At 38.0% G+C, this 25,754-nt stretch overlaps 1 protein-coding gene across 4 annotated transcripts; it reads right to left on the minus strand.

Annotated features, from left to right (window-relative positions):
- Positions 1-9,589: 9,589 nt before the first annotated feature.
- Positions 9,590-24,747, minus strand: slc6a4a (solute carrier family 6 member 4a). Of its 4 annotated transcripts, none has more exons than XM_053507436.1 (14): positions 24,654-24,747; positions 19,618-20,170; positions 18,723-18,857; positions 17,683-17,905; positions 17,034-17,172; positions 16,673-16,807; positions 16,463-16,566; positions 16,095-16,222; positions 15,801-15,913; positions 15,209-15,340; positions 14,998-15,097; positions 14,804-14,904; positions 12,867-13,034; positions 9,590-10,996 (listed from the first exon to the last, which is right to left on the minus strand). In XM_053507436.1, the coding sequence occupies exons 2-14, from the start codon at positions 19,985-19,987 to the stop codon at positions 10,916-10,918; spliced, it is 1,929 nt and encodes a 642-aa protein (XP_053363411.1). In that variant the 5' UTR covers positions 19,988-20,170; positions 24,654-24,747; the 3' UTR covers positions 9,590-10,915. The 4 variants fall into 4 exon arrangements, with proteins under 4 accessions (XP_053363411.1, XP_053363412.1, XP_053363409.1 ...); XM_053507437.1 differs by having other exon boundaries at positions 19,618-20,165; positions 24,654-24,724; XM_053507434.1 differs by lacking the exon at positions 24,654-24,747 and adding an exon at positions 22,377-22,488.
- Between the last annotated feature and the right edge of the window lie 1,007 nt (positions 24,748-25,754).

Consider the following 25,754-nt stretch of genomic DNA (forward strand, 5'->3'; position numbering starts at 1 on the left):
GACAGACTGATTGCCTCCATGCCACGACACATTGCTGCAGTAGTTCATGCAAAGTGAGCCCTGACCAAGTATTGAGTGCTGTACATGTTCATACTTTTCAGTAGTCCAACATTTCTGTGTTAAAAATCTTTTTTAAATTTGTCTTAAGTAATATTAAAATTTTCTGAAATACTAAATTTTGGGTTTTCATTAGCTGTAAGCCATAATTATCAAAATTAAAGGAAACACTTAAAATATATCAGTCTGTGTGTAATGAATCTGTATAATGAGTTTCACTTGTTGAATTAAATTATGGAAATAAATCAACTTTTTTATACACACACACACACACATATATATATATATATATATATATATATATATATATATATATATATTACATATACATAAATGTTTAGTGGTTAGCACAGTCGCCTTGCACCTCCATGGTTTGGGTTCGATTCCCACCTCGGGCCCTGTTTGTGGAGTTTGCACGTTGTCCCTTATGCTTGGTGAGATTCCTCCAGGTACTCTGGTTTCCTCCCACAGTCCAAAGATATGCAGATTAGGCTGATTGGCGTTCTTAAATTGCCCACAGTATTTGAAGGCGTGTGTGAATGGTGACCAGGGGTCCTAGATGGATGAATAGGTATACACTAATATTTTGTTGAATTACCTTTTGCTTTGATTACGGCCCTGGTGTTATCACAATAAACTTATGAAATGTCGCAACATTTATTTTCATCATCACATTAATTTCTTCTAAAGATCCTGAAATGATGATGGGAGAGTCAGGCTCCTCCATAAAGCTTTCTCCAGCACATCCCAAAGATTCTCAATAGGATTAAGGTCTGGACTCTGTGGTGACCCATCCATGTGTGAAAATTATGTCTCATGCTCCCTGAACTGCTCTTTCATAATTTCACTGCACCCTGAACTGCTCTTTCATTAAAGATGATGGTTCAATACTGTCCTTTCAGGTTTAAACACTGCGTTTGCAAGTTCTTATCCCCAGTGTGATAGTTTCAGCAATCTCCTTAGTTTTTTTCCTCAATTGATGCAGGGGGAATAATTTGACCCTTCTAAAACAGAATAATATTTTTGCCATGATCACAGGATATGTTTTCTGAAATGGTTGTTTAAGAAATTAAAAGCTACTTATTGCACCAGTTAGGGTTCAATAATTTGTTGCCAGCTGAAACATTTTAATAACGGCAGTAATTACCCAATGGAAGGTTCTTAATTATTTGCTTAGTTAAATTACTGTTTTGATAGTCATTTTACTTAAATTAATAATTTTGGCAGAGTAGTTCATTCAATTTAAACACCTGGTTTATGCACCTACTGTATTGTTTTTACACAACACAGATGTGTCCTTTATTAATTGGATTTTAATAATGCGGTTACTGATGATGAATTTGAAAATTTTGACTCATCAGTAAATTCAGCATCAGCAAGCCAAATTATCCATGACATCACATGACAAACTGCACTATACTGTATATGCAAACGTATGACACCTGAAAGTAGGACATCTAAGTTTTCCCTGGACTGTTGCCACATAATTGAAAGCATGCAATAATATAGAATGTCTGTGAAATACCTTTACAGTGTTCGTTCACTGGAACTGAGATGCACAAGGAGTTTGTCAATCCACAAAAGCAAGTTTCACAATGATATGGTGTGCCATGGTTGGAGTGGAAGAACCCAAGACCTCCCGCTCAAACTCTCACCCTGTCCTCACTAATTCGAATTCTCTTGTGCCTGAATGAGCAAGAAGTTTGGAGTTAATCATAATGGCAAATGTCAAATTGGTTTAGCCTATGACAATATAATTATGTAATTATATAAAAAAGTAGAAATAGAAACATTTGTAATGCCTTTTACAACAACGTGCTAAATTTGCTGTATATTTCCTCAGTGATCTGAGGTCATTTGTAAAGGCCTCTAGCCTCCTCTACTGGTCATTATAGTAACTGCATGAGTAGTAGTTGACAGACATTAAACTATTTCAGAATAGGTCAGAATGACACAGCAACCAAAATAAATAAATAAATAAATCACTGATCCATCAGAACTATTATTTAGTTCTGCTTAAAACCCAGATTTATCTGACATACACATAGACATAGCCACTGCCTGGATAAAATGGGAGGGTTATGTCAGGCAGGGCATAAATATATACATTTTTAAGTGCAGACAGTTTTTTTTTATTAAATATTTATATAAAAATTGTGGTAACAGTTCTTTTTCACATACACATTTTTATTAATTTTTCAGAAACCCCAACTCTGAATGACATAACAATATGGTTACTAGTCACGTCAAAAGCTTTTTAGGATTATTAGGGGAAAAATTAAAAAATTAAGATTGTAGTTTGAAGTTGGTAGTTAGAAAGGTAAGGGATAAAAACATGAATGTCTCTTTTACATAAATGGAATTTTGCACATTTGCCTACTAGATCTAACATGTGACTAGTTGGATAATGTTCATTAAATACATCTGTAGCGCAGTCATACTGTGGTTCTTATACACAGGGGCATTTTCATGCTGCAGCAGGTTTCGGCCCCTTAAATTGTAGTGCTACAGTATACGAAGGCATTATTAATTGCTTGCTTCCAGCTTTTTGGCAACAGTTTGTGTAACATCCAAATAACAAGGGTTGCCAGGGTTCAGCAAAATTTATAGCTTAAGTTGCTGTCAGAAGTTCACATAGGCTCAGTCAGGGCAATATTTGGCTTTCTTTTGGTTTGGAAGAAATGTTTTGTATCTGGTCGTTTTTTTCTTGGCAAATAATGATTGTAAAACATGTAAAGAAAACCATATGAATGTAAACCAAGGTTTAGTTTATTTGGGGTTTTCAAAAAATAAACACACTTCAAGTGATATTATTGAGTTGGTGTTTCCAAAAGCCCTAAAATGTCTTTTAGTTCTCCAATCCTTGGGCTTTCAATGTCTTGTATTTGATTATGATTTACTACAGTCGAAAGTTTCCTAAAGAAAATCATTCCTGGTGATGAGACATGGATTCATCACTATGAGCCTGAGGGTAAACGGCAGAGTACGGAACTGAAACATCTTCAAGTGCTGACCAAGAAAATGTTGAAAAGTCAACCATCAGCTGAAAAATTTATGCTTACAGTTCTCTGGGATTCTCAAGGTCCAGTATTGCAACATTACCAGGAAAAAGGTTCAACAATCAACAGTCCTCATTACATTGAGATGCTAATCGAAGAGCTAATTCCAAAACTTCTGAATAAATGCAGGCTGCTATCCAAGGGCGTTGTGATCTTGCATGCCAATGCACACCCGCACACTTCTACACACACTGCCGACACTCGGTCTTAAAGCATCCTTTCTATGGTCCTGATTTCATCCAAACTTTCACCTGTTTGGTCCCCTCAAAGCAGCCCTATGAGGACGGAAATCCTCTTAAGATGAAGATGTGAAGACAGCAGTGCATTCGTGACTCGCAGCTCAGCCTAAAACATTTTTAATGAAGGAATATGAAAGCTTGTTGGCAGATGGACAAGGAGATTCAAGGTTATTCAAGGAGATTATATATAGTATATATTTGTCTTTTCTTAATGTTAATTAAAACAAATTCTACAGAGTGTGGATCATTTTTGACTCTTGTATAATTAAAATGTGCAAAATTCGAACTCGGACACTATACTGTCTTGTAAGCTTACAAGAAGCATAGTCGAAGGAATCCTAGTGATCATGGCTCCTGAGAATATGCCCAGTTGGGGCTGGTCTGGGATTCGTCTGACTTATTTGTTATGAATACAAATGTGGACACTGGGACAGATCCTGTGATTCTGGTAGGGAGGAAGTTAGGAATAGTACATTCCCAATTCATCTTTAAACTGGGCCTTTGGGATGAGAGAATTTTTCATGGACTTTACACTTAATTTAATTCTAATGAATCTTTTTTAGTTCTATTTTAAATCTGTTGCAGTGGAATGGCCGATAGGTGGCAGCAGTGACACTAAAAGTGAGAACAGATAACCAAATGCTGTAGGTACTTAGGGAAATGTTATAGGATAAATAGTGAAGAGAGAGGATGGTAGGACATTTTACACCACTTCCACCCTAGACATGACCCTGCCACCCCAATTCACTTTTCTTCTATCTGCCCCACTCAGCATTTTAAACTTTAAGAGATTTTATGTAACTCCTTTGAAATTAATGACATTAACATTCAACAGAATGTTGAAGAAGGAGGGGGCTAGGTGTCCATGTGTGTGAGTGTGTTTGTGTGTGTGAAGATAAGCATGTATTCTCAGGGTTCAAAATGAGTTTATTAACTAGCAGGCTGGCATAGAGAGACCCAGATTGCTCTGATAAAGGCCACGGAGTGAAGGGAGGAATGAAACTTTCATTTCCTGCCTCCATGAGCTGATGTATCAATGCGATCAGGAGGATGCAGGGCTCATCTAAGCAAAGTGAGTGACAGAAGTGTGTGGAGGAGGAAAATGCCAGAAGCAAACATAGGTAACATAAACAAACCATGAGAAATGGAAATGCTTGCAAAGGAAAGATTCATAAATCATGTGTACGCAATACAGGTGACCTATAGTGCTTATAATAAAATGCATTTAAAATCACATAAACTTGTAGCCAGTCAGTATAATGCACAATTTGAAACAAGCCTATTATGACAAAGAAGACGGCTGTAAAAAGCTACATGTTTAAAATGCAATAATGTGAGCTATTGTCTACCCCCTTCATATTATTGAGTAAACAAGTCAATGAAAAATTAAGAAAAAAAAAGGAAAGAAATTATTTTGTGCACCGCACCCAGATGAGGACAGATAGGCAAAGACAGGGATGGAGAGATGACTGCATCAGGGAGGTGTACCAGGGTGTTTAATATAGATCCTCTGGCCAGATAAGACAGGCAGAAAAACAGGAGGCTCCCATCATCAAAAGAGCAAGGCTCATAGGAAATTGCTTCAATGGAAAGCACAGCACGAGGCAGGATCCTGCGTTACACCTTGATTCGATCCTTTTATCAATTTCGTGCATCTAATGTTATGTTTTTACTCCTGTTTCATGTTTTCTGAGTTTTACTGATTTTTATATTACCTGAGAAGGAGACAGAACTTATTAACTTCTAAACTTTTTTCGTAGTGTGGGAAACAGTACATTTAGGAAGTTGTCATATAATTTTGATATAAAACTCAAATATGCTGATTGGAGGTGCAGAGTAGATACAGTAAATGGATTAAGTTCCAGTAACAAGATGGAATGGGAATCAGGAGTACCTCTGACTACAAGTGAGTTCTTTTTCTGATAGGACTAGAATTAGATCTAGAAACTGATCTGTCGAACAACAACCACGCAAAAAAAAGACATTACCTTACACATGCTTCCAACATCCACAGTTAGAGAGAAGAACATTGAAGAGGACCGTTAACCACACCCAGAGCTTTCTCAATGCTTTCATGAACCTCAAACCCTCCCTGGAGCCTTGTTTTAACCATCATAGTAACATTAGCCACAATGATAAGCTCCAAAACATCAGATATTCCTTGCAGTGCCTGTTTAATGGAGGGCATGCCCACTGGGTTATGGAGTTTCTCAAAGTGCACCTTTCATCACTCAATAACATTGAGTGGGCTCGTGAAATAAGTTCTCATCTCCTACTCCCGAGGCATCACACGGTTTGCCGGAACTTTGAATCTCTGACTCTGATGCTACCCAAAAGTTTTTTCCATGGCCTGTCCATTTGCTGCAGCACTTCTGGCTCTTCTCTCCTCTCTTTTGGGAATCACAAGATCTCTCTTTAATCAGAAGACATCCTTATTCAACTTGACATCATACTTCACCACTGCATTCCAGGGTTGCAGCTATAATAGGCACCACTGGCCTTCTGCTCATGCTTCAATTGTTCCCAAGCAAAATGTCTGGCAGACGCCTCCAAAAAACTCATGTGTAATCAGTGTCTGTGTATACTCAGTAAATCAGGTCAACACCTTGTGCAACAAATCACAACTCATGACCCCACCTCTCCTTACCTAAGTTCCAAGATATTATACACAAATCCGATGATAAGCCTAGCTGACACACAAAGTGTATACACTTACAAGAAATCGTGGGTTCAAACGAACTGTTTGTAACAGATTGTCAATGGATTGTATAGAAGTCTAATAAAATATCACCACCCAGGTTCGATTCTGGGAAGATGTTCAAATTATACCTCTTCAAATAGTTCTTTTATTTCCAACTTGAAGTTAATGTCTCTGTGAAGGTTTATGGAGTCATTTGATCTTGTGCACCTGCTTTACCTTCTCAATGAAAGCTAAACTAATCACACATCTGTCTGAGGCTTTCTGTAGGAACTCTGAAGTAGGAGCTGTCCACCCTATATACATGAAGGTGAGTCAAAAATGATCCGCACTCCGGTTATATTAAAATTTCTGTTGGCCTTATCACTGCTTTCTCTTGACGTCTACTGTCTCCCCAGTCACTGCTGCGCAGGTGTGAACGTGTTCGTCTTTAACTGTGATGCGAGCCCCACTTGTGATTTGCACAAAAGGAGAGCTGCATGTAGCGATTCATTTGTGGTCTGATGCAGTGGAATTTCCATTTGTGCACCTGGTGCCAAAACAACTCATTGTAGATCATGAACAGAAAGTAAACTTGGTCAGATACTCTAAGGAAGGTAAAGGTTTCTTAAACCAGACATGGATTCATCACTACAAGGCTAAATTTTTGGACAAATTGCAGAGGACTGCTATCCAAGGGCGTTGTGTTATTGCATGACAATGCATGTCTGCACACTTCTGTCCACACTGTCAACACTCTGCAAAAACTTTGTTTTGAGGTGTTAAAGCATCCTCCCTATAGTTCTGATCTTGCTCCATCGGAATTTCACTTGTTTGATCCCCTGAAAGCAGGTTTAGCTCAGCCTAAAACATTTTTGTAATGAGGGAACAGAAAAGTATTTGATCACCCTGTGATTTTACAAGTTCTTTTACATAGAAATCATGGAGGGGTCTACAATTTTCAGCATAGTTGCTGCAGTTGTTCCACTGTGAGACAGAATCTAAAAAGACAAGTCCGACAATAACGATTAATTTGTGAATTACTGTGTCAAATAAGTATTTGATCACTTGCTTATCAGCCAGATTTCTGACCCTCAAAGACCAGTTATTTTGCTTTTAAATAGTCCATATGCTACTTACGGAGCCACTCCTTGGTTTTCCTGGCTGTGAGCTTTGGGTCATTGTCATGTTGGAAGACCCAGCCAAGACCCATCTTTAATGCTCTGACTGAATGAAGTAGGTTTTTGCCCAATATGTCACAATACATAGCCCTGTTCATCCTCTCCTTAATACAGTGCAGTCATCCTGTCCCCTGTGCAGGATAACACCCCCAGAGCATGATGCTTCTAGCCCCATGCTTCACTGTAGGTATGGTATTATTGGGATGATACTCATCATTCTTCTTTCTCCAAACACGGCGAATGGAGTTAAGACCAAAAAGTTTTACTTTGGTCTCATCTGACCACAGGACTTTCTCCCATGACTCTCTCTTCACGGCATTGACCAGCTCCTCCCATGTAGTTCTGGGCTGATTCTTCACCATTCTTAACATCATTGATACCCCATGTATCTACTTGGACTTTGGCTGATTGTGGGGTGCACAGGTGTCTTTATGACAGCTAACGACCTCAAACAGGTGTTACTAATTTAGAATCATGAGCAGAGTATAGCTGGACTATTTAAAAGCAAAATAAGTCTTTAAGGGTCAGAAATCTGGCAGATAAGCAAGTGATCAAATACTTATTTGACACAGTAATTCACGAATAAATTGTTCAAAAATCATACAATGTGATTTCCGGTCTCTCACAGTGTATATATATGTATATATATATATATATATATATATATATATATATATATATATATAATGTCATGCCCAATGACCAGTTGGCACTGCACCTAACCTCTACCCTTCATCTTACAGATAGTAAGCCCATCTAAAACCGTCATAGGCTAAGCCCATTTGGTTTATATGAGAGTTCCATTCTCTAAGTGCTAACCTAGGATCACTACTTGTCTGCCCTCTCCCCTCTGCTGGTGGCATTAAACTCACAGTGACTCACTACCCACTTCATAACAACAAGGTCTCAATTTATAAAAAGGCATTAAAATAAAGGCATTAGAATAAAGATGAATAGGAAACACAACCTCACAAGCAATCGTATATGAGTTCATGAGGTACTTAATGTGAACAGCCATGAAAAGGTTAAATGAAATGTTAGTGAGCTAATGGTTATTTTGAGTAATGACCATTGGATGAATTACACTCCTCAATTTAGAGAGTTCATTAGGAAACACCTCAGGAGTAACATCTTGTTTTACTGCTGAAAACTAGCAAGAAATTATTTATTTTTTTAACACCTGTCTAAGAAATTCCGCCAACTAAATGAAACACATGTTGTAGTAAATGCTAAGAAATGAGTCACACTGAAGGGTTAGAATGGAGTTTCCTTGGAGTTGTACTTTGTTTGTTTGTTATTTGCTTGTAAACTTTTTCATATATATTTTAAAGGCACCACTGATATGCAATTAACAATTTTATAGAATATGAATTATTAGGGTCATTATTGGGAATTATATCGGTATCGAGATAAAGCACATTTTAGGAAAAACAACAACAACAACAACTAAGCAGTAACCAAGAAACAAATAAGAAGATGTAACCTTTCCCTTGTTTAATAATTTCTTTTTAAACAGAAATAAAGCATTGCAGACATTATTTAACCCATTAATCATGATCAACCTTATTATCAAGGTCAGGGACATGATGCATTCCAAGGTTATAACACAGGACAATAGGACAATACACAGGATTGGATTCTAATCAACAGCAAGAAGCCATTTGTACAAATTCACACCAGGGACAACATCCACCTTTGACCAGTTTTGGTGGCCCAGGAGCCTATCATAGGAGACTTGGAGAACAAGTCAGGGTACATCCTGAACAGAGTGGCAATCAATCGCAGGGCACATACACTCACACACTACGGGCAATTTCTGAATGCCAATTAGCCTAATCTGCAGGTCTTTGGACTGTGATATACAGTATGTGGAGGCCACCGGAGTACCCAGAGGAAACACACCATGCACTGGGAGAACATACAAACTCCATGCACACAGAGACAGGAATCAACCCTGGCCGGGAATCGAACCCAGACCATGAAGGGGCAAAGCGACAGTGCTAACCACTACACTCAGGAGGAAACCCAGGACCTGTGACCTCATTGTAGAAGAAATGAAAGAATCCTAAATGAACCCTATATATAGCAAAAAAAGTGTTGTCCATGTTTCCTTGTTTAATTTTTAGATGAAAATCTGTATAAAGATTTAGATCTTTAATAAACATTAGGATGAAACAATATTCTTCTATTAAAATAACCTTTGAGGAATGATACATATTGTTTTTTTATTGTATAAGCATTATAATATGGCAAAAACATCATACCCCTTTAAAAGGAAGTAAAATGAAGAAAATACACCATTGTTAATACATATACTTTTATTTTTCTAATAATTCATATATAATTCATATATATCTTTATTCTATATATCTTTATTTAATATCTATATATATTTTCATATAACAGTCATGTACACATACATTGATAAAGTACAGGAGATTTTAATTGGATAGAGAGTAAATTGTAAAGATGAGAACATGATAGAGAGGAGGAAGAGGCATCACTATTTTGAGGCACACACTAAATACATAGTATACATTCATGTCTGCATGCATGCGCGCGCACACACCAACAGATCGAACCGTGGCTTTTGGCTTTTCTACATTAACTTGAAGCTCGCATACACTTTGAAAACTTACGAACATCACACACCCGTATACAGTATGTCCTCTCAAAGAGGTTGACAGGTTGTCACATGACCGAAACACAAACAGCAACACTCACAAAACAGACATGTACATACTTGCACTTTAGTTTTTTTCCCCCCAAGAAATCAATGTCTTTAGGGTTGCAGTTCATTTGCAACAAGCACACTAGTATTTGGTTTATGCTACCTTGTTATTCACATAAAACATGACAACTGAAAAGTCACTGTGTTGGCTGTTGGTGTCCAGTTTCATGAGTGAGGCCGAGAAATATGCATTAAATTAATACAGTCCAAAAAAACGTCCGAAATAAATGTACGTTCCATACAAAATGATGTGGTTTTACAAAACCTGACGACAATGAGCTCTAAATTTCAAAAAGCACAGTGGTAACATTCTCCACAATGACCATTCCAGAGAGGTGTGATGGCGAGATATACGTGCACCTACACCCAGACGCTCACACGTAAACACACCAGTGCAACCAACCAAACCTTGATTTCTCTGTAATTCTCTTGATTACCCCTTCCAAAAGAACCGCAATGGATTTCATATTCAACTATATTTGGCTTTATGAATATACATAAATGTCAAAGCTAAATGAAATGTCAAATGCATAGAAATCAAAACTTGGGAGAGCTATGCATTCAGATGTTAGATTTGAACTGAAAGTGCTAAATAGAGCAAGACATGCGTATACTACAATTACTGCCCATTCATGATTTCTTTAGTACTTTTCTAGTACATTCGTTTGAAACGATGTAACAAATGACAAAATCACAAAATAGTGACAGAAACCAAAAAAGACATTTGAGCTACCACACTCCTGACTCGAATACTCGATAGATATATCTTTATGGCAGGTGCTACCTCACACATACATTGAACGCTGCCACATTTTTACTAATGGTAGGAAACAGAGCAGCTGGATTGTGGATGCAAGAATCCAGCCATCGCATGTTCTGGATAGAGACGCCTTTGGCAGATCTGGGATGTGAAGAAGGGGTGGAATCCCCACTTGTGCTACATGTCCACCAGAGGGCGAAGGGTCTCTGTTTCACACAGCGTTGGTGATGATGATATCTCTGTGCAGGCCTTCAACATTTGCAGGCTCAGGGGTGATGCTCTTCATCAGACGCTGATGAGAAAAGAATTAGTGAGCACACACTCTTTGGACTAAAGGATTCATAAGTAAATGACTGAAGGAATGAGATCAATGAATGTCGAGAGCAAAAAACAAATATGCAAACCAGAAATGCACCAAATTAATTCATTTTGTTATGAATTGGACATGGGACACCTGGCATGTGTATGGACTTGATTGTTGATGGAGCCTGCCAGCCAGACTATTCAAAAGAGTAGTTTGAATGTTCTAGTCACCTGTGGACTGTGGGGTAAAATTAATTTATATAAAAACACCTGATGCTTCAACTGGTTGCTTTCCTCTAAAAAAATAATTCTTCAGAAATAACTAATGTTTTGATTTTGTTTTAAATGTCTATCCTGACGCAAGCCTTCACTGGTCCCTTCTCTTTCCTTATCCAGGTTTAGCCCTGAGAATGAATGCATTTACTTTTTGCACCCCTATGGCAAGTTCCACATTGGGAAACCAAACCTTCCATGATTTACTCTCACTATAATAAAGGGGTTAATCAGATCTTTAAGGTTTCTTACCAATTTAGAAGGTAAATTAGACAATAGCAAAAAAAAAAAAAAAACGCCTTAGTAATTTCTATAGAATTTCATAGACATATTATTTAATGATTTGATAGAACATTGTGTGCATTATGCACCCCTGAACTTAGCTGCACTGATTTTGGAATTTCAGGAGAAAACAAGGAGGGTCTCCAAGAAGTGCACATTTTTTTCCTGTGCATGGGTTGATGACAAGCGTATTGTGTTTTCTCAGTCTGGTAAATCATCATGAATAAAATAGATTAAGGCATATTCTGTAAGCACTGATTAACTGTGCCCATTGTACAACAAATGTAAAACAGCTTTGACGGTTTAATTTCATTAGGTTTTTTTTTTAAAGTCCTTTCAGACTATGGTGTCTGCTTTATTTTTAGTCCTAAGCTTCAGCCAGCCAAAGGAGGGCATAATAAATGAACCAAAGAAGAAACTGATTAAAGCTTCTTTAAATGCATAGTTACTGACAGTGGAATTATTTGCTGGGATCTGAAGCTAATGAAGCCATTGTTATTATTTGAGAAGACTGATGTGGTGGTATACAGCGAGGCGGCTCTGCGCTTTCACCTGCCGGTGCCACAAAATACCAGCAACATCACCTCTGGAGATGTTTGTCATTTTGAAAACAATATATTTTTTTAAATATAATATCAGGATAAAGGGAAAAACATACAAACTTAAAAATGCAGATCTAATTCATGTAAATTGCAATTATTATCCATTTTATCCATAGTACAACAATAACTTGTTAGTGTGCGTAGATTACTGCTGTGTCTGAAACTGTGACAGTAAGCTACTGCAGAGCCCTGGATATTCATCAACACCAATTTTTTTAAACACATACTGTACAGTACACCTGCAGGGTTTTGATCCAGTGTAAATATAACACATCTGAACCAGTTAATCAAAACTTCAAAACAATAAAACATTCTGAGTGCTGCTCCTAACTGACCTCGCTTCACACCAAGGACGTCTGTCTTTACCACCAGGTAACAGCTCTAACACTAAACACACATCCTATCTGACACACCCTTTCAGCACCACTGTGTATTTAAGGCATATGCAAACAAACAGCACCCGTCCTGGCTGACAGCTCCATCAAAAGCAGCCGGACGAGAAGCAGGACGGCAGTGGCATCTGGACCACGCTCGCATCTCTCATGCTCGCATCTCTTTCACGTAGACCAAATGGATAATATGAGTCACAGTCTTATGACTATGTGTGTTTATCTAATTTACCTGTATCTTCTCTTTGTCACCTGTGTGCTACTGCATAATGACAGATGGGTTTAGGTGCTGTTGTTTATGCTGCCGGTGTACCTGTTTGAAGGTCCCTTTGGTGGTGAGCAGGTGGTAGACCATGTAGGAAGGCACGCAAATGAAAGAGGAGACACCAATGCAGTAGCCCAGTACAGTGGTCCAGAAGGGGTACAGGTAGTTAAACAGCTTGACCTCAGGAGGGAACGCCAGGAAACTTCCAATGATAAACTATAAACAAATGACACATGGAAACAAGTAAGCCTTCTGCTAGATGGAATTTTAAGTGGTATGTTCACTGATGTACGGGGCAATTAGGTAATAATTCACTCACTCACTCACTCACTTATCGTCTGTACAGCTCTATCCAGTAACTTTGTGTGGAATTTAATTGCACACGCATAAGCACGTTTTAATACATGTACAATGCCATCTTTAGAATTTTGGTATCAATTAAAAAATTTTACGTGTTACTGTGAAGTGCACGGAATGAAGGTGTGAGATCAAGTTTATAAAGGAAATTGCACACTCATAAGCACGTACTTAAATATCTACAGCGCCATCCGTTGACTTGGGATTTTTTTCAATGTAGATTTTTTAGTGATATAAGGGCGTTTTCCATTTAAATTTCAAAGTAGCATATCTTATCTTCCTATGGGCCGATTGCGATGAAACAAAACCTATATGTTATCTCAAGCTCGGCTAAATATTCCTGGGGAAACCATCAAAATTTATTCAGTAGTTTTTACATGATGCGTGCACAAACAAACAGAAAAAAAGACAAAACTTTCAAAGACCTTCATCTTATATCTCCCCAAATATTTCTTTTCAAATATCTTTAATGTACAGACACAACAACTTTAAAGTTTTATCATATGTATAGAAGATACAGGGGCCCAATCTGGGAGACTTAGGACACAAGGTGGTTGCACACCCTGGATGAAGTGCCACACATACAAACTACATACACACACACAAACACGTGTTGATTCACACATTATGGGCAATTTGGGGATGTCAATTAGCCGAATCTATCTTTGAAATGTGGGATACTGGAGCACCCGAAGGGAACTCAAGCAGAGGGAGAGCATATAAACTCCATGCACACAGACCCGAGGCAGGAATCGAACCCAGACCCTGGAGGTGCAAGGCGACAGTGCTAACCATTGAGCAATAATTATGAGGGAAAATACATGATTTTATATTACTTTATTGGCTCCATAGTTGTCCTAATATTCAAAATAGATAATGTTAAAAAATCTGCAGTAATAATTTAATTCGACATGAACTAAATAATATTAATAAATTCTCCCTTACATTGGATGAGTGTAAAAGGTCTTTAAGGATGTGATCTGAAATCACCCATATATCTTAGTGCTGCCTGATCTGCCTAAAGCTAATATTACTTAGGAATACTTCATCTGTTTTTTTTGTTTTTTTTAATAAAATTTTCTGGCACATTCATACTTTTTCCTAACCTGATGCTCTTTGTTTGAGAATAAAAGCATTTTTTTTCAACCCATGTGAACTTTATTGAATGGACGTCGAAAGCCAAATAAATTCAAGTACAACCTGTACCAAGCAATTAGCACATAGAGTTGAGCTTAAAATAGTGTGCTTGTTTGGACTTGTCTAGTAGTTTCCCGTTTGAGTCCTAACAGTGTCAGGAAAACTGTACATTGTAGTCTGCAGACTGAATAAAATGTCTTCTGTACATATGGAGTGTAGAAATCATTCAAACGTTTAAATTAGTGTTACAGAAAGGTAAATAGCTTTGACTGAAAGGCTTTATCTCAACTGTTGTGTCAAGTAAATGCAAAGAATAGGTAAGATAAGACGTCTTCCAACCAAGACGAGAATTAATCCAAGGTATGAATTTGAATATTTAAGTCATGTGGGGAAAACGCTCTAAACCTCCCTGGTTTGACCATAGATTGATGTTAAAGTTTGAAGTTTGATCTTAGTGTATTTCGGCCTGTTTTACGTGTAGCTGGACTGACCAGTAGGAAGCAGGGGCAGATGGCCACCCAACACACCCTCCAGAACAGACCGGGGGAGAAGCCAAGCATCAGCTGCACATCATTGCAGAAACGTGACGTCCCTAGACACATAGATACATACACACAGTGAGGCTACATAATTTGATAAAGAACCACAAAATATTACCTAGATCAAGTATTCAAGTATTTATTACCATAAAACCAGGAAACAGCAATGACTTCGAGGAAGACTACAGTGATGACAGCAGGCCCTGTGGCGTATTCCTCAAACAGCTTCACCACAAAAGCCCCTCCCTATATCAACATCACAGTAAAAGCACTTATTTTCACATGAAATAAATTTTTTATGAAATCAATAAATATTTTGACGTTTTTTTTATTGCCCCCAATGCATAGAGGACTCACATAGGTAAGTGTGGACAGAGCTCCCAGGTAGCAGACACACACCAGACCCAGCACAAACCACTCTCTCCTGCGGGCCAACAGGTGGGGAAACTCATCCAACATGGCGGTGATCACTCCTTCCAGCCCAGCGAACTGCAGGTGGAGACATAATTAGTGCTAATAAAGCGTGTACCGCTGGTTACACAGAGCAGACACTGGTGTTACCTATAACTGTAACAAAGACACACTCACAGCTCAGTGCATTCGGACAAAGCCAAGTGTTGAGGAGGAACAAAGACCAGACCCACCGATAATCTCATTAGTGCATGGTGATGAGCATATGCTGTCATTCATTGTGGCTGTTTACCACAGAAACTGTATGAGTGGTTTAATATGATGCTTTAGGAAAGAGGCATTTAGAAGGGCAAACTAGGGACAGCAGAGTGACCGACAGCCTCCGTTCAGCATCTGACAGACAAGCCTGTGTCAGCCAAACTCTGCTCTTAGCCAATAACCTAAATGCTTAGTAAAAACCTGCTTAGAGCTCCATGTGCTATTATTAAGGTAGGTTGAAAGAGGTGAGCTAATTAACTAGTGACACAGACAGACTGACCGTGCTGTCTAATCCCAGCATGATGATCATGAGGAAGAAGATAATGGCAAGAAATGTGCTAGCAGGCATGTTGGCAATGGCTTCAGCGTAGACGATGAAAAGTAGACTGGGACCTAAAACGAGGCAAATTGGATCAACATTAGAAAAGAGGAAAAGTGAGATTTTTTATTTTTTTTATTTTACCGTTATTTCAGGATAGCTCTTCAGCATTCATCTTACAGGCATACATGAGGAAACAGAATGCTGTGTCTTTACATTTAAGATGTTGATACAATTAAAGCTTCTTCTTCTCACCAGCGTCCTTTGCGACCGTCTCTACCCCCTCCTTCCGCATCTCAGCCATGTAGCCCAGTACGGTGAAGATCACGAAGCCTGACATGAAGCTGGTCAGACAGTTCACTGAGCTCGTCACCAACGCATCTCTAAGACACAGAAATTATTTTCAGAACTCTGTCTTTTTTGAGTTAATTAATGTTAGGTATTTCAAAATGTACAATATAACAATGTGTAAAAATTATGTACATATAACTAATCTATTCATGTATAATATTATAATAGTCATATTTCTTTTTTTTATGAAATATCTCAAACAATATTTAATTTGACAAAGTGATAGATTAAAATTTTGCTGTAAGAAAGAGCAGGTATTTATAGTGTTGTACTTGTAACAGTTGTTGTGAAAGGGATTGTAGCTGGCAAAGGCCAGGAGCACACCAAAACCAGGACCCAAAGAAAAGAAGATCTGGGCTGCTGCATCAACCCAAACCTAACAACGAATTAGAAGGAAAGAAATTTGATCATGCAAAAGATTTGGATAGTATTAAATTTAATGGCACAATACAAAAAGTCTCACGAAAGATTAGCTTTCTTACCGAAGTGTTCAGGAGCGCCTCCCATTTAGGCTTCAGGTAGAAGACGACACCTCTCCATGCTCCTGGTAGAGTGGCGCCTCGCACCAGAAGGATCAACAGAACCACATATGGAAGGGTTGCTGTCACCCATACTACCTATCAGAGAAAAGCACAAGTATGTCAGCTATCTGACATGTCATATCATATTAGTTTTATGTCCATGATTATTATTGGGTTTCCTCGACCAAGAAGGCTATAACCTTCTTCACCAAGATTCAAACTTAGGATCATTCACCGATAGGGTTAACCACTTGGAGGCCCCAATAAACAGTTTAAATCTAGATCCTTCATTAATAATAGATTGTTCTATCTTTCTTCTCACCTTGCCAGAGGTCTTAACCCCCTTCCAGATGCTAAAGTAGACAATAGTGAAGATGAAGAGCAGACACAGGGCCAGCTGCCAGCTCACCGCACCTAGCTGATGAAGACCTGGAGACAGGTGCACCTGCAACACCTTCCGTCTGAGAGAGAGAGAGAGAGAGAGAGAGAGAGAGAGAGAGAGAGGTAAGCAAAGATAAAGCTGAATGTTTTGGTGAGGGAACACAAGGGCAACATGACAGATTCATAACCAGTGGAAACTTAAGGTGATTAGGAGTGCTGAGAGAAGGGGTGATGAGTGAGACCTCACTATTGAAAGTCAAAGGAAATGGAAAAACAGGAAATCCCTGCTGAAATAGCAAGAAAAGCCTTTGTGTAATAAACCTAAATCTTTGCAAAGCATGTAAATCTTCCCTAAAGCATAGGAAAAAGTAAAGCTAACCTGTCAAAACCGGTTTAGATCTACAAAAAAAGATTTACATATGCTCTTTTAATGTAAGAGGCTGGTCATATGAATGTCTCATCCGTGACTCATAAACTATGGGGGAACTTTTTGCTGCCACTGAAGAATTCCTTTTTTTCCCTTCTTGCTAATCCTCCCTCGCTCACTCTCTGGCCTCCTCTGTAGGCTCCTGGCACTTACATGCACTTACGTATAGAACTCCTCGGCAGGTGAGATGGATTCATTGGTCCAGGTGATGTTGCTGTCAGTGGACAGATACTGCTTGCAGTTGGGCGTGTTCCAGGAGTTTTTGCATGTTGTCCATGGAAGCGAAGAGTTGAAGGAGGACAACAGGTAATACAGAGCCCAGGCCATGATGGTGTTGTAGTAGAAAGCAATGTACAGAGCAATAATGCAGATGGCAAAGCCAATACCTACAAAAGAGTTGCAGTAAAAAAAAAAAAGGCAAGAAAAGTTTATCTACTTCACTTTGCTTCAAACGTCTTCCACTTCAGTAGGAGAAGTGCTGATGACATTTAGGACATTTCCACAAAATTAAAGTTCTATAGAAGCTGGCATTTGGCAAGGGAAATGTGACAATTTCCATAACAGAGCGTACAACAGCTATCAACAAAGTGGCGCATTATCAGTCTTGTTGCTCTCATGCCTTCTATCTAGCTTCAGTTCACTAGTGCAACTTTGGCTGCTTTTCTAGTCATAAAACTAAGAATGTGCTGATATGAAATTTTCATATCACGCTCATTCCTTATACTACAATTTCTTCCCACAGCTTAAAGGCATGCAGATTAGGTTAATTGGCGTTTCCAATTGCCCATAGTGTGTGTATGTGTGTATGTGTGTGTCCCATGCGATGTCCTGCCACCCCATCTTATGCCCAAAGTCTCCTGGGATAGGCTCCAGGTCCCCGGCTACCCAGTATACAATATAAAATGTTATAGACGATGAGTGAGCTAATTTCTTATATGTTTAATTATTAATCAGTGTATTTTGTATTATATATGTACAGTATATTGTATTGTAAAAACCTTGTACTCATTTTTTTGGGCAGCATTTTATGTGAAGAAAAGGACATTAAAAGCCATCTCAAATATGCAAGCAGATAAATGGTATTCTAAAGTGCCCACAATATCAATAGTAACTGTGTTGAATGTATAGGCATATATTCTAAACCAATATGATTTGGATATGCATACTTGGAATTGAGAGCTATGAAATTGAGAGCAATCTTACCCTTGAAAATGGGGCAAATGTGTTTCCAGATAGATATGCAGCCACTGCGGTGGAACTGCCCGAGTGCAAGCTCCATGTAGAACAGAGGAACCCCACCAAACAATGCCATCAGCAGATAAGGCAACAGGAACGCACCTGGACAGATCATTGCGACGGGGGTTTGTCAACAAGTTGAAACATGTAATAAATGCATGAATTCCCTTAAATTAATGAAACCTCTCAAAGATCGGCACATTCATCTATTTCAAAAGGTGATAAAAAAAACAACAACCCAAAAGTGTCAATGAAGAAATGTGAAAAACTTAACTGTACGTGTTACCTTGCAAAAGTAAAGAGTGGTAGAGAAAGGCAGCACCAGTTCAGACAAGCCTCCCTGTTTGATTAAAGCTTTATTTGTATGCTTTTGACATGAGTGCAAAGATAGCGGTTGATTTAGTAGCTGCAAGGCAGGTTATTAAACAATAAGAGATTGAAGTTCCTCTCATGAAAGCCACAATTAGTGTTGGTAGTAGCGAATGTTAGCTGCTCTATCTCTCACTCGCCCTCCCATCTTCCATGGTAGAACAGGAAATTACAAAGATTTTATTATTTCAAATTCAAAGGAAGGAGTCTGAATCCTGTTTGGACCGAGAATGTGAGCAGTCAAGAGTAAAGAAGAGAAAGAACAGTGGAGTTCCCTATAAAAAACACTCCCCCCCCCCCCCCCAGACACACACACACAGTCTATTTATTCTCTCTAAAACACACAGAATCGAAGCGATTATGTTTCCAAAAAGAAACAAATCTTGCTGACAATTTGTTGTGGCTATTAAGTTGCTCTTGGCTTCACTTGAGCTCTGGGTTACAACAGGCAGAATGTCTGCAGAATTGCTCCATCTTTCACGCAAATACTCACCCCCTCCATTCTGGTAGCAGATGTATGGGAAGCGCCACACATTACCCAGGTCCACTGCGTAGCCGATGACCGAAAGGAGAAAATCCACCTTCTTGCTCCACGTCTCCCTGGGTGGATCCAGACTGGTCTGCTGGACGACAAGTGTCCTGAATCCTCCAGGAGCACTTGTCCTGTCCCCTACAGCTCCAGTGCCTTCCCTCTGGCTCTGACCCGATGTGCTGGGGTACCCGTTCGACACCTGTGTGGGCCTCGAGACTAGTTTCTGCTCTTTATCAGCAATGCTGCCATCTACCAGCCTGCCATTCTCTTCTGATTTGTCCTTCTCGTCTTGGACCTCTCGGTTCATCATCACTGCCTGTTTCATCTCCATGGTCAAGGGTGAGATGCTCTAAGTGGCTCTGATGAACGTCTTCTTGGACTGGCTGATTTGGTGCCCATGAGGGGACTCAGATGACGGAGAAGAAAAGATGGACTGGCAGATAAGGAGAATGGAGAGATACTAACAATAGATTTGGTTGTTTAGTCCACTTGAACAAGTTCCAGTAAACCTGTGCTGCACAAAAAAGAGAATAGAATTTGATCATGCACTTTAGATATTTCCAGTTTTTACTTTTCCATGAGTCAACACTGGTGACATGAAAAACACATACACTCCAGCCCAGACATTACTTATTTGACTGCTGGGAGTCCACAGAAATTATATCTAATATGAACCATGCAGATCCAAACAGACCCTGCAACATGGGGTTAAAACTGTAAGGGAAAAAAAATGGACGGGAATTTGCACAGGCCTGCGCAGAATTACACCCAGGGGAGCTGCCAGAACACATTTATTTATTTTCACTTGACATTGTTGGTGTTGCTGAAATTAACATTTGAGACATTTAAAATGACTAGTGTTTGCTTTTATCCGAAACAAACACAAAAATCATTGGAGAAATTAGGAAATTAACAACAGAAAATAAAAAGTTGTGAAATATGATTAAGAACTCCTATAGTACCTCAGCTGAAATTATGCTGAACAAATAAACCTTAGACATTACATCAGTGTTTTCCCGCTGTTTTTACAGCAAACAATGATTCATTTAAAAATAATGAGAAATCAAGTAGTGTCAAGATTACATAACAGCCTGAAGGGAAAATTAAGAATGAAATTGAGAAACCTAATTTCAATACACCAAGGGTCATTTGTGAGCATTAGTAATTTTTATTTTATTTTATTTTGTTCAGAAACCACACGTTTAATATAGTTATACAAAAAAAAAACCTTTAACAATCATTTAAAGCGGTTTTTGCAAAGCAACACTGGAGTGCTGAATAGCCTCTTGCCTGCTCTTAATTTAATGGTTTTGTAAGAATGAGGGTAGTGTTGTGTCCTGATCCTTCACTTTCTTAACCATAATGATACGATCAACCTTAAACAATATTCTTTAAAAAAAAATAGTATTCTCTTTTTAAAAGGCTTAAAAAGAGTGGTTTGCCCACACATGCCTTTCATAAAGTTTCTAGTGGAAGTGAGTTTCCAATGTTCCTTAAGTTCTACATTTTTATTAGGTATTGCTAATGATTAATAGTGTACAACCAAAAAATTCTCCACATAAATTTCCTATTAATTATTTTTAATGGCTATAACCAGCGTGTTAAAGACGGAAAGTGTTACACAGAAACAATCAGCGCAGAGTTAGAGTTTCACACATGGCTACCATTATTACAGTTTAATACTGTATGTTAAATAAGATATTCCTTAACACATACTGTAGTCCTACAGTATCACAATAAAACACTAGGGTTTGACACATTTAAAAGAGTGTCAAGCCCTTTCTTTCTGTCTGCAAAATCGAGAATTCTTTCTCTCCCACACAGGAGGAACGATAGACTTTTGTCTAAATATTCTTAAAATATGTTCGGCAACCCTGAGTAAAATAAATAGAAACCACAAGAACGTTTGTATTATTTCTTGCCTGAAAGATGAGTTCAATCTACAATTTTTTTCAACTGAATTCACATCAGGTAACTGAATAGTTCTTATGTCATCCGAATACATTCAAATGAATTGATTATAATTTACTTGATTGGATTTACGTAAATGTATTCTTGTTATCAAGAGATAACAATGTTAAACCCTGGAAAAACTCAGTTGCAATTTTTTCATTAGTTGCCTAAAGGTTATATTTTTAAGAAATTGCCCAAATCAGCAGGCTAGTAAAATAGAAAGAGACATAAATGTAACTTCCAGAAAAGGTTTTTTCTGGAATTCTGCACCTCTTTAAAAATTTTCACGGGTATGTCCATTAGAATATTTACTTGTACGATTATTTCTCAATTTTTGTTTTGCTTTAAAAGTAACTGGTAGAGGAATAGTAGGGAAGGAAACGACATAAGTATTAAACACACATTGGATATGCATGCCCATATTATTATTATTATTATTGTAACTTACAAGTTACTTTGTGCATCATGACATCATGGTCAAATCACTACAATTCATATATTGTTCAAAAGTTAATAATGAAACAAAAAAATTCAGTCCAGCCTAATATTTTAGGTTAATGGTTAACCATTCAACATTCTCACAACCATAATGACTTTGCACAAAGTTACCACAAATACATCCATCAGTTCACAAAGTCTATTTAGATGTATCCTACACCACAAAGAAGCATGCAAACACACACAAGTAAAAACCTGTCACCCAGTTTTTTTTTTCTTTCCCCCCGGCAAACACGTTTTTGTACACAGCATGTGCAGTAAAACCCTACCGTGCAGCAGCGGAGCGGTTCTGTGGGGGTCTGTGTGCACTGGGCTGGTGCTCACCGACCCTGGGAGCCAAGTGCGTAAGACACACCTCCCTAACACTCTTGCACATTCTCTCTCTCTCTCTCTCTCTCTCTCTCTCGCCTTTCCTTATACACACATTTACAGTGGTCGCCAGCCTTATCGATCCCTTACTCTTTCTCCCTCAGTTCCAATCCTGTTGTGTTAATTCTGTGGTGTGCATTCAGGTGATGAATCTGGAGTCTCCTTTAACCTACTCTTCATAGTTTGTTATATACATTGTACTACACACAGCTGCATAATGCTGATCTTGATCTTCTTTTTTTTTTTTCTGATACGTCATTTACATGTGAAAGGGGAAACTGCTCGGATGAGTTTGTTTCATGACTGAAAGATTAGACAGTGAGTATACAAAATGAAAAAGATTGCGTTATTATCTTTTACAAGATTGTGTAAATACACAAAGTATTACTAACCAAATTATCTAACCTATCACATAAAACCCTTTAAAGGAAAAGTTCACATCTGTAACAGGGATTTTAGGAATTTCCAGAATGGGGCCTTTTCATAACATGATATAATATTATGAAACACATAATGTGATCATATTTAAGAAAATACACAAAAACCCTTACTTTACTTAACTTAAATCCACAGACAAAAAAAAGAGGAATTTCAGGGCAAGGTACACAAATTCCCATCTGTTACTCTGGCATGTATTAAATCAGGACTGACCTAGTTCTAATAATCCTACGGAGATTTTTCTTTCTTATTCCCGCCATCTTACAAGACAAAAAGGAGACCGTTTATTTAATTCTAAATTGACATAAGAATTAACAATTCTTTTTGAATCTGCACAATTTTGTATGAGTATATCTGTATACATTTTTATCTTTAGTTGCTAAAAGTAATTGCCTGAAAAAGACGTCTATAATTTAGAATGCAGGATGTTAAAACATTAACGTTCGAGGTGTAATAGTTCTTTCAGACTATTTTTTATCAACACTGAGCTTAAAGACAACACTTCATTTGTACGTCAAGAAAAAGGAAAGAAAACGATAGAAAAAATCACGGAAAGCCTGACGAAACCAAATATAATAGGGATAGCATGATGTATCCCTATATATATATATATATATATATATATATTTTTTTTTTTTTTTCTGCATGTGAATAACACTGCACTATCTCCAGTCTAAAAAAGAAAAAATAACTCAGCAGGGAAAAATGATGTTTTATCAGTAAGGAAGTTAACACCCCTTACTTGTACAAACAAACCCAGAAGTAACCAAACTCCTGCACAATACTAAATAATTACAGAGCTTAACTCGTGCCACATTTTTCCTTTACTCTTATCGAAATCAACGCTGTCAGTTTTGCAGGTGAAGTTTACATACACTTATATCCTTGAATGCAGATAAAACCTGTCACTGCATCGTTTTTCAACTATCAGCCACACAGCACTGATAACTATCAAAAAGCCATAGAAAAGACAACAGTAATGAACAACCACAGACAGCAGTCTGAATCATTGGCACAGTCTGTCACCTGATTTTGAAACCTGAAGACATATTGTAGAACTTAGCTTTTATGTCGCAACTTAAAAATATTATCAACATACTGTAGGAGATGGATAAATCTAACGTATTCATTTCTTCTTCTTTTTTTTTCATTGACAGCTTTTAATGATAATACATCACTGAGTTTAGGTCACATCTACTAACAGCATATAGAAAAAAGCCACCTGTTTTCTATTAACATAGTTTATAAGAGGCATGACTGAAATGTGCAGTAATGAGGTGTTCTTCCAACGATTGTGGTTTCTATAGATGCCGGGAACATATGTTGACATGACCAACAAACTATGACCTTTGAAACATGTTGGTGTGTTTTCCAGCGTCTGTCTACAGGGGTAGGGGGTACAGGTCAAAGACTTGAGGGACGAAGGAAAGAAAAATGAAAGTTGAAAACAGGCAGAAAAAGAGAGAGACAATCTAAAAATCAAATTTTTTGTTGTTCTTCTCCTTGTTCATGATTTGTCTTATGGCTCTTCATAACTTGGTTTAACCCCTAAATCTTTATCTCACAGTTCAATAGATTGATGCCCCATTGACATGACCAAAGAGAGTAATAGTACTGTACCCTTTCCAGAACTAGAGGAACTTAACTTGTTACATCAATACATAAATAATAATATAATGTATATAAATTTTAAGAACTTTACAAATGCTCAGAGATAGTTTGAAAATGTTTTATCCTACCTGAGAAACCCAGAGTCAATAGTACATCACATCACAGTGCTTGCATCCCTTCAAGACCACACGGCAGAGGTCTTACTCAGAAACAACTTTCTCTGATCTTTACACACAAGCACACATAAGCTGTAAGGCACCAAGAAAAAAGTGTGCTAAAGCACAGTTACATCATGTCTAATTCCAGAAAGCTGTTTTTTTTTTTTGTCTTGAGCACACTGATCAAATATTCCTCCTCAGACAGCTATTTTGCTGTTTACCATCTTAGTGTCTTAAGACTCCAGGATTGAGTGGTGGATGATGTCAGAGCTCAACCTTAATAGATGTTCTTGAGATCTAAAAGATTTTAAAAATTCAGGTCCCAAAAAAGTATTACGTGACAGACGGATAGGAATGTTACCTCTAACACACACATATATATGCAGTTCAGAAGACTATTGAGCAAGCACATGTCATGTACACAAATACACAAAAACATACCACATGGAAAAACGTGTCTTTGCAATCTGCCTCAGCTACTAGGTTAATCCTCAACAAGCTGAAGGAACAGAGTGCAGGGAGGGAGCGAGGAGGAGGAGGGAGAACCAGTCTAGCCAACATCTAAAATAGGTGAGGAGTTCATTAAAGGCGGTGGATTTGTAGAACCAGACACTTGAATCCTACCCATGTTTGCTAAATTTCTTAATGCAGAAAACCTACCTCACAGTAGTAAGACTCCGGCCAAGAAAAGACACAATCAATCCTCTACACTGTGCAAAACAGGAATTTTACATCCATGCACAATAGTCTAATAATGTCTTTTCACATGAGGAGGTGAACACTACATTGATTAAGAAACGCTGTACAACTGTCTTGTTTTGTGTGCATCAGCTCAGGTTTTTTAATCAAGCATCGCATTGTAAAGCAGGGAATTTTGTAAAAGATTGTTAATTTAAGCTTAAGTACTATACATGTTTAATAAACTGTTTAATGATGTCTTTATTTTTAAATAGATGTCTTTATTCTTGTATTTCTACAGATCCAACGCATTTAAAATTGTATTTGAACAATACACTCTTCTCGGGAAACATTTAAGCCATAATATTCGATTAATTAAAAAGTAATTGCTTA

Source organism: Clarias gariepinus, chromosome 11 (genome assembly GCF_024256425.1).
Source record: "Clarias gariepinus isolate MV-2021 ecotype Netherlands chromosome 11, CGAR_prim_01v2, whole genome shotgun sequence".
Taxonomy (NCBI): Eukaryota; Metazoa; Chordata; class Actinopteri; order Siluriformes; family Clariidae; genus Clarias; species Clarias gariepinus.

Bases quoted from the DNA above. Each gene is read 5' to 3' on its own strand.
- slc6a4a (XM_053507436.1), bottom strand. From the start codon at position 19,987: ATGGAGATGAAACAGGCAGTGATGATGAACCGAGAGGTCCAAGACGAG. The intron at 14,905-14,997 runs GTAATAAATACT...CTATGTGTCTAG, and splicing joins TGCTGTTTCCTGGTTTTATG to GGACGTCACGTTTCTGCAAT. The intron at 13,035-14,803 runs GTCAGTCCAGCT...ATTTGTTTATAG, and splicing joins TCTGCCCCTGCTTCCTACTG to TTTATCATTGGAAGTTTCCT.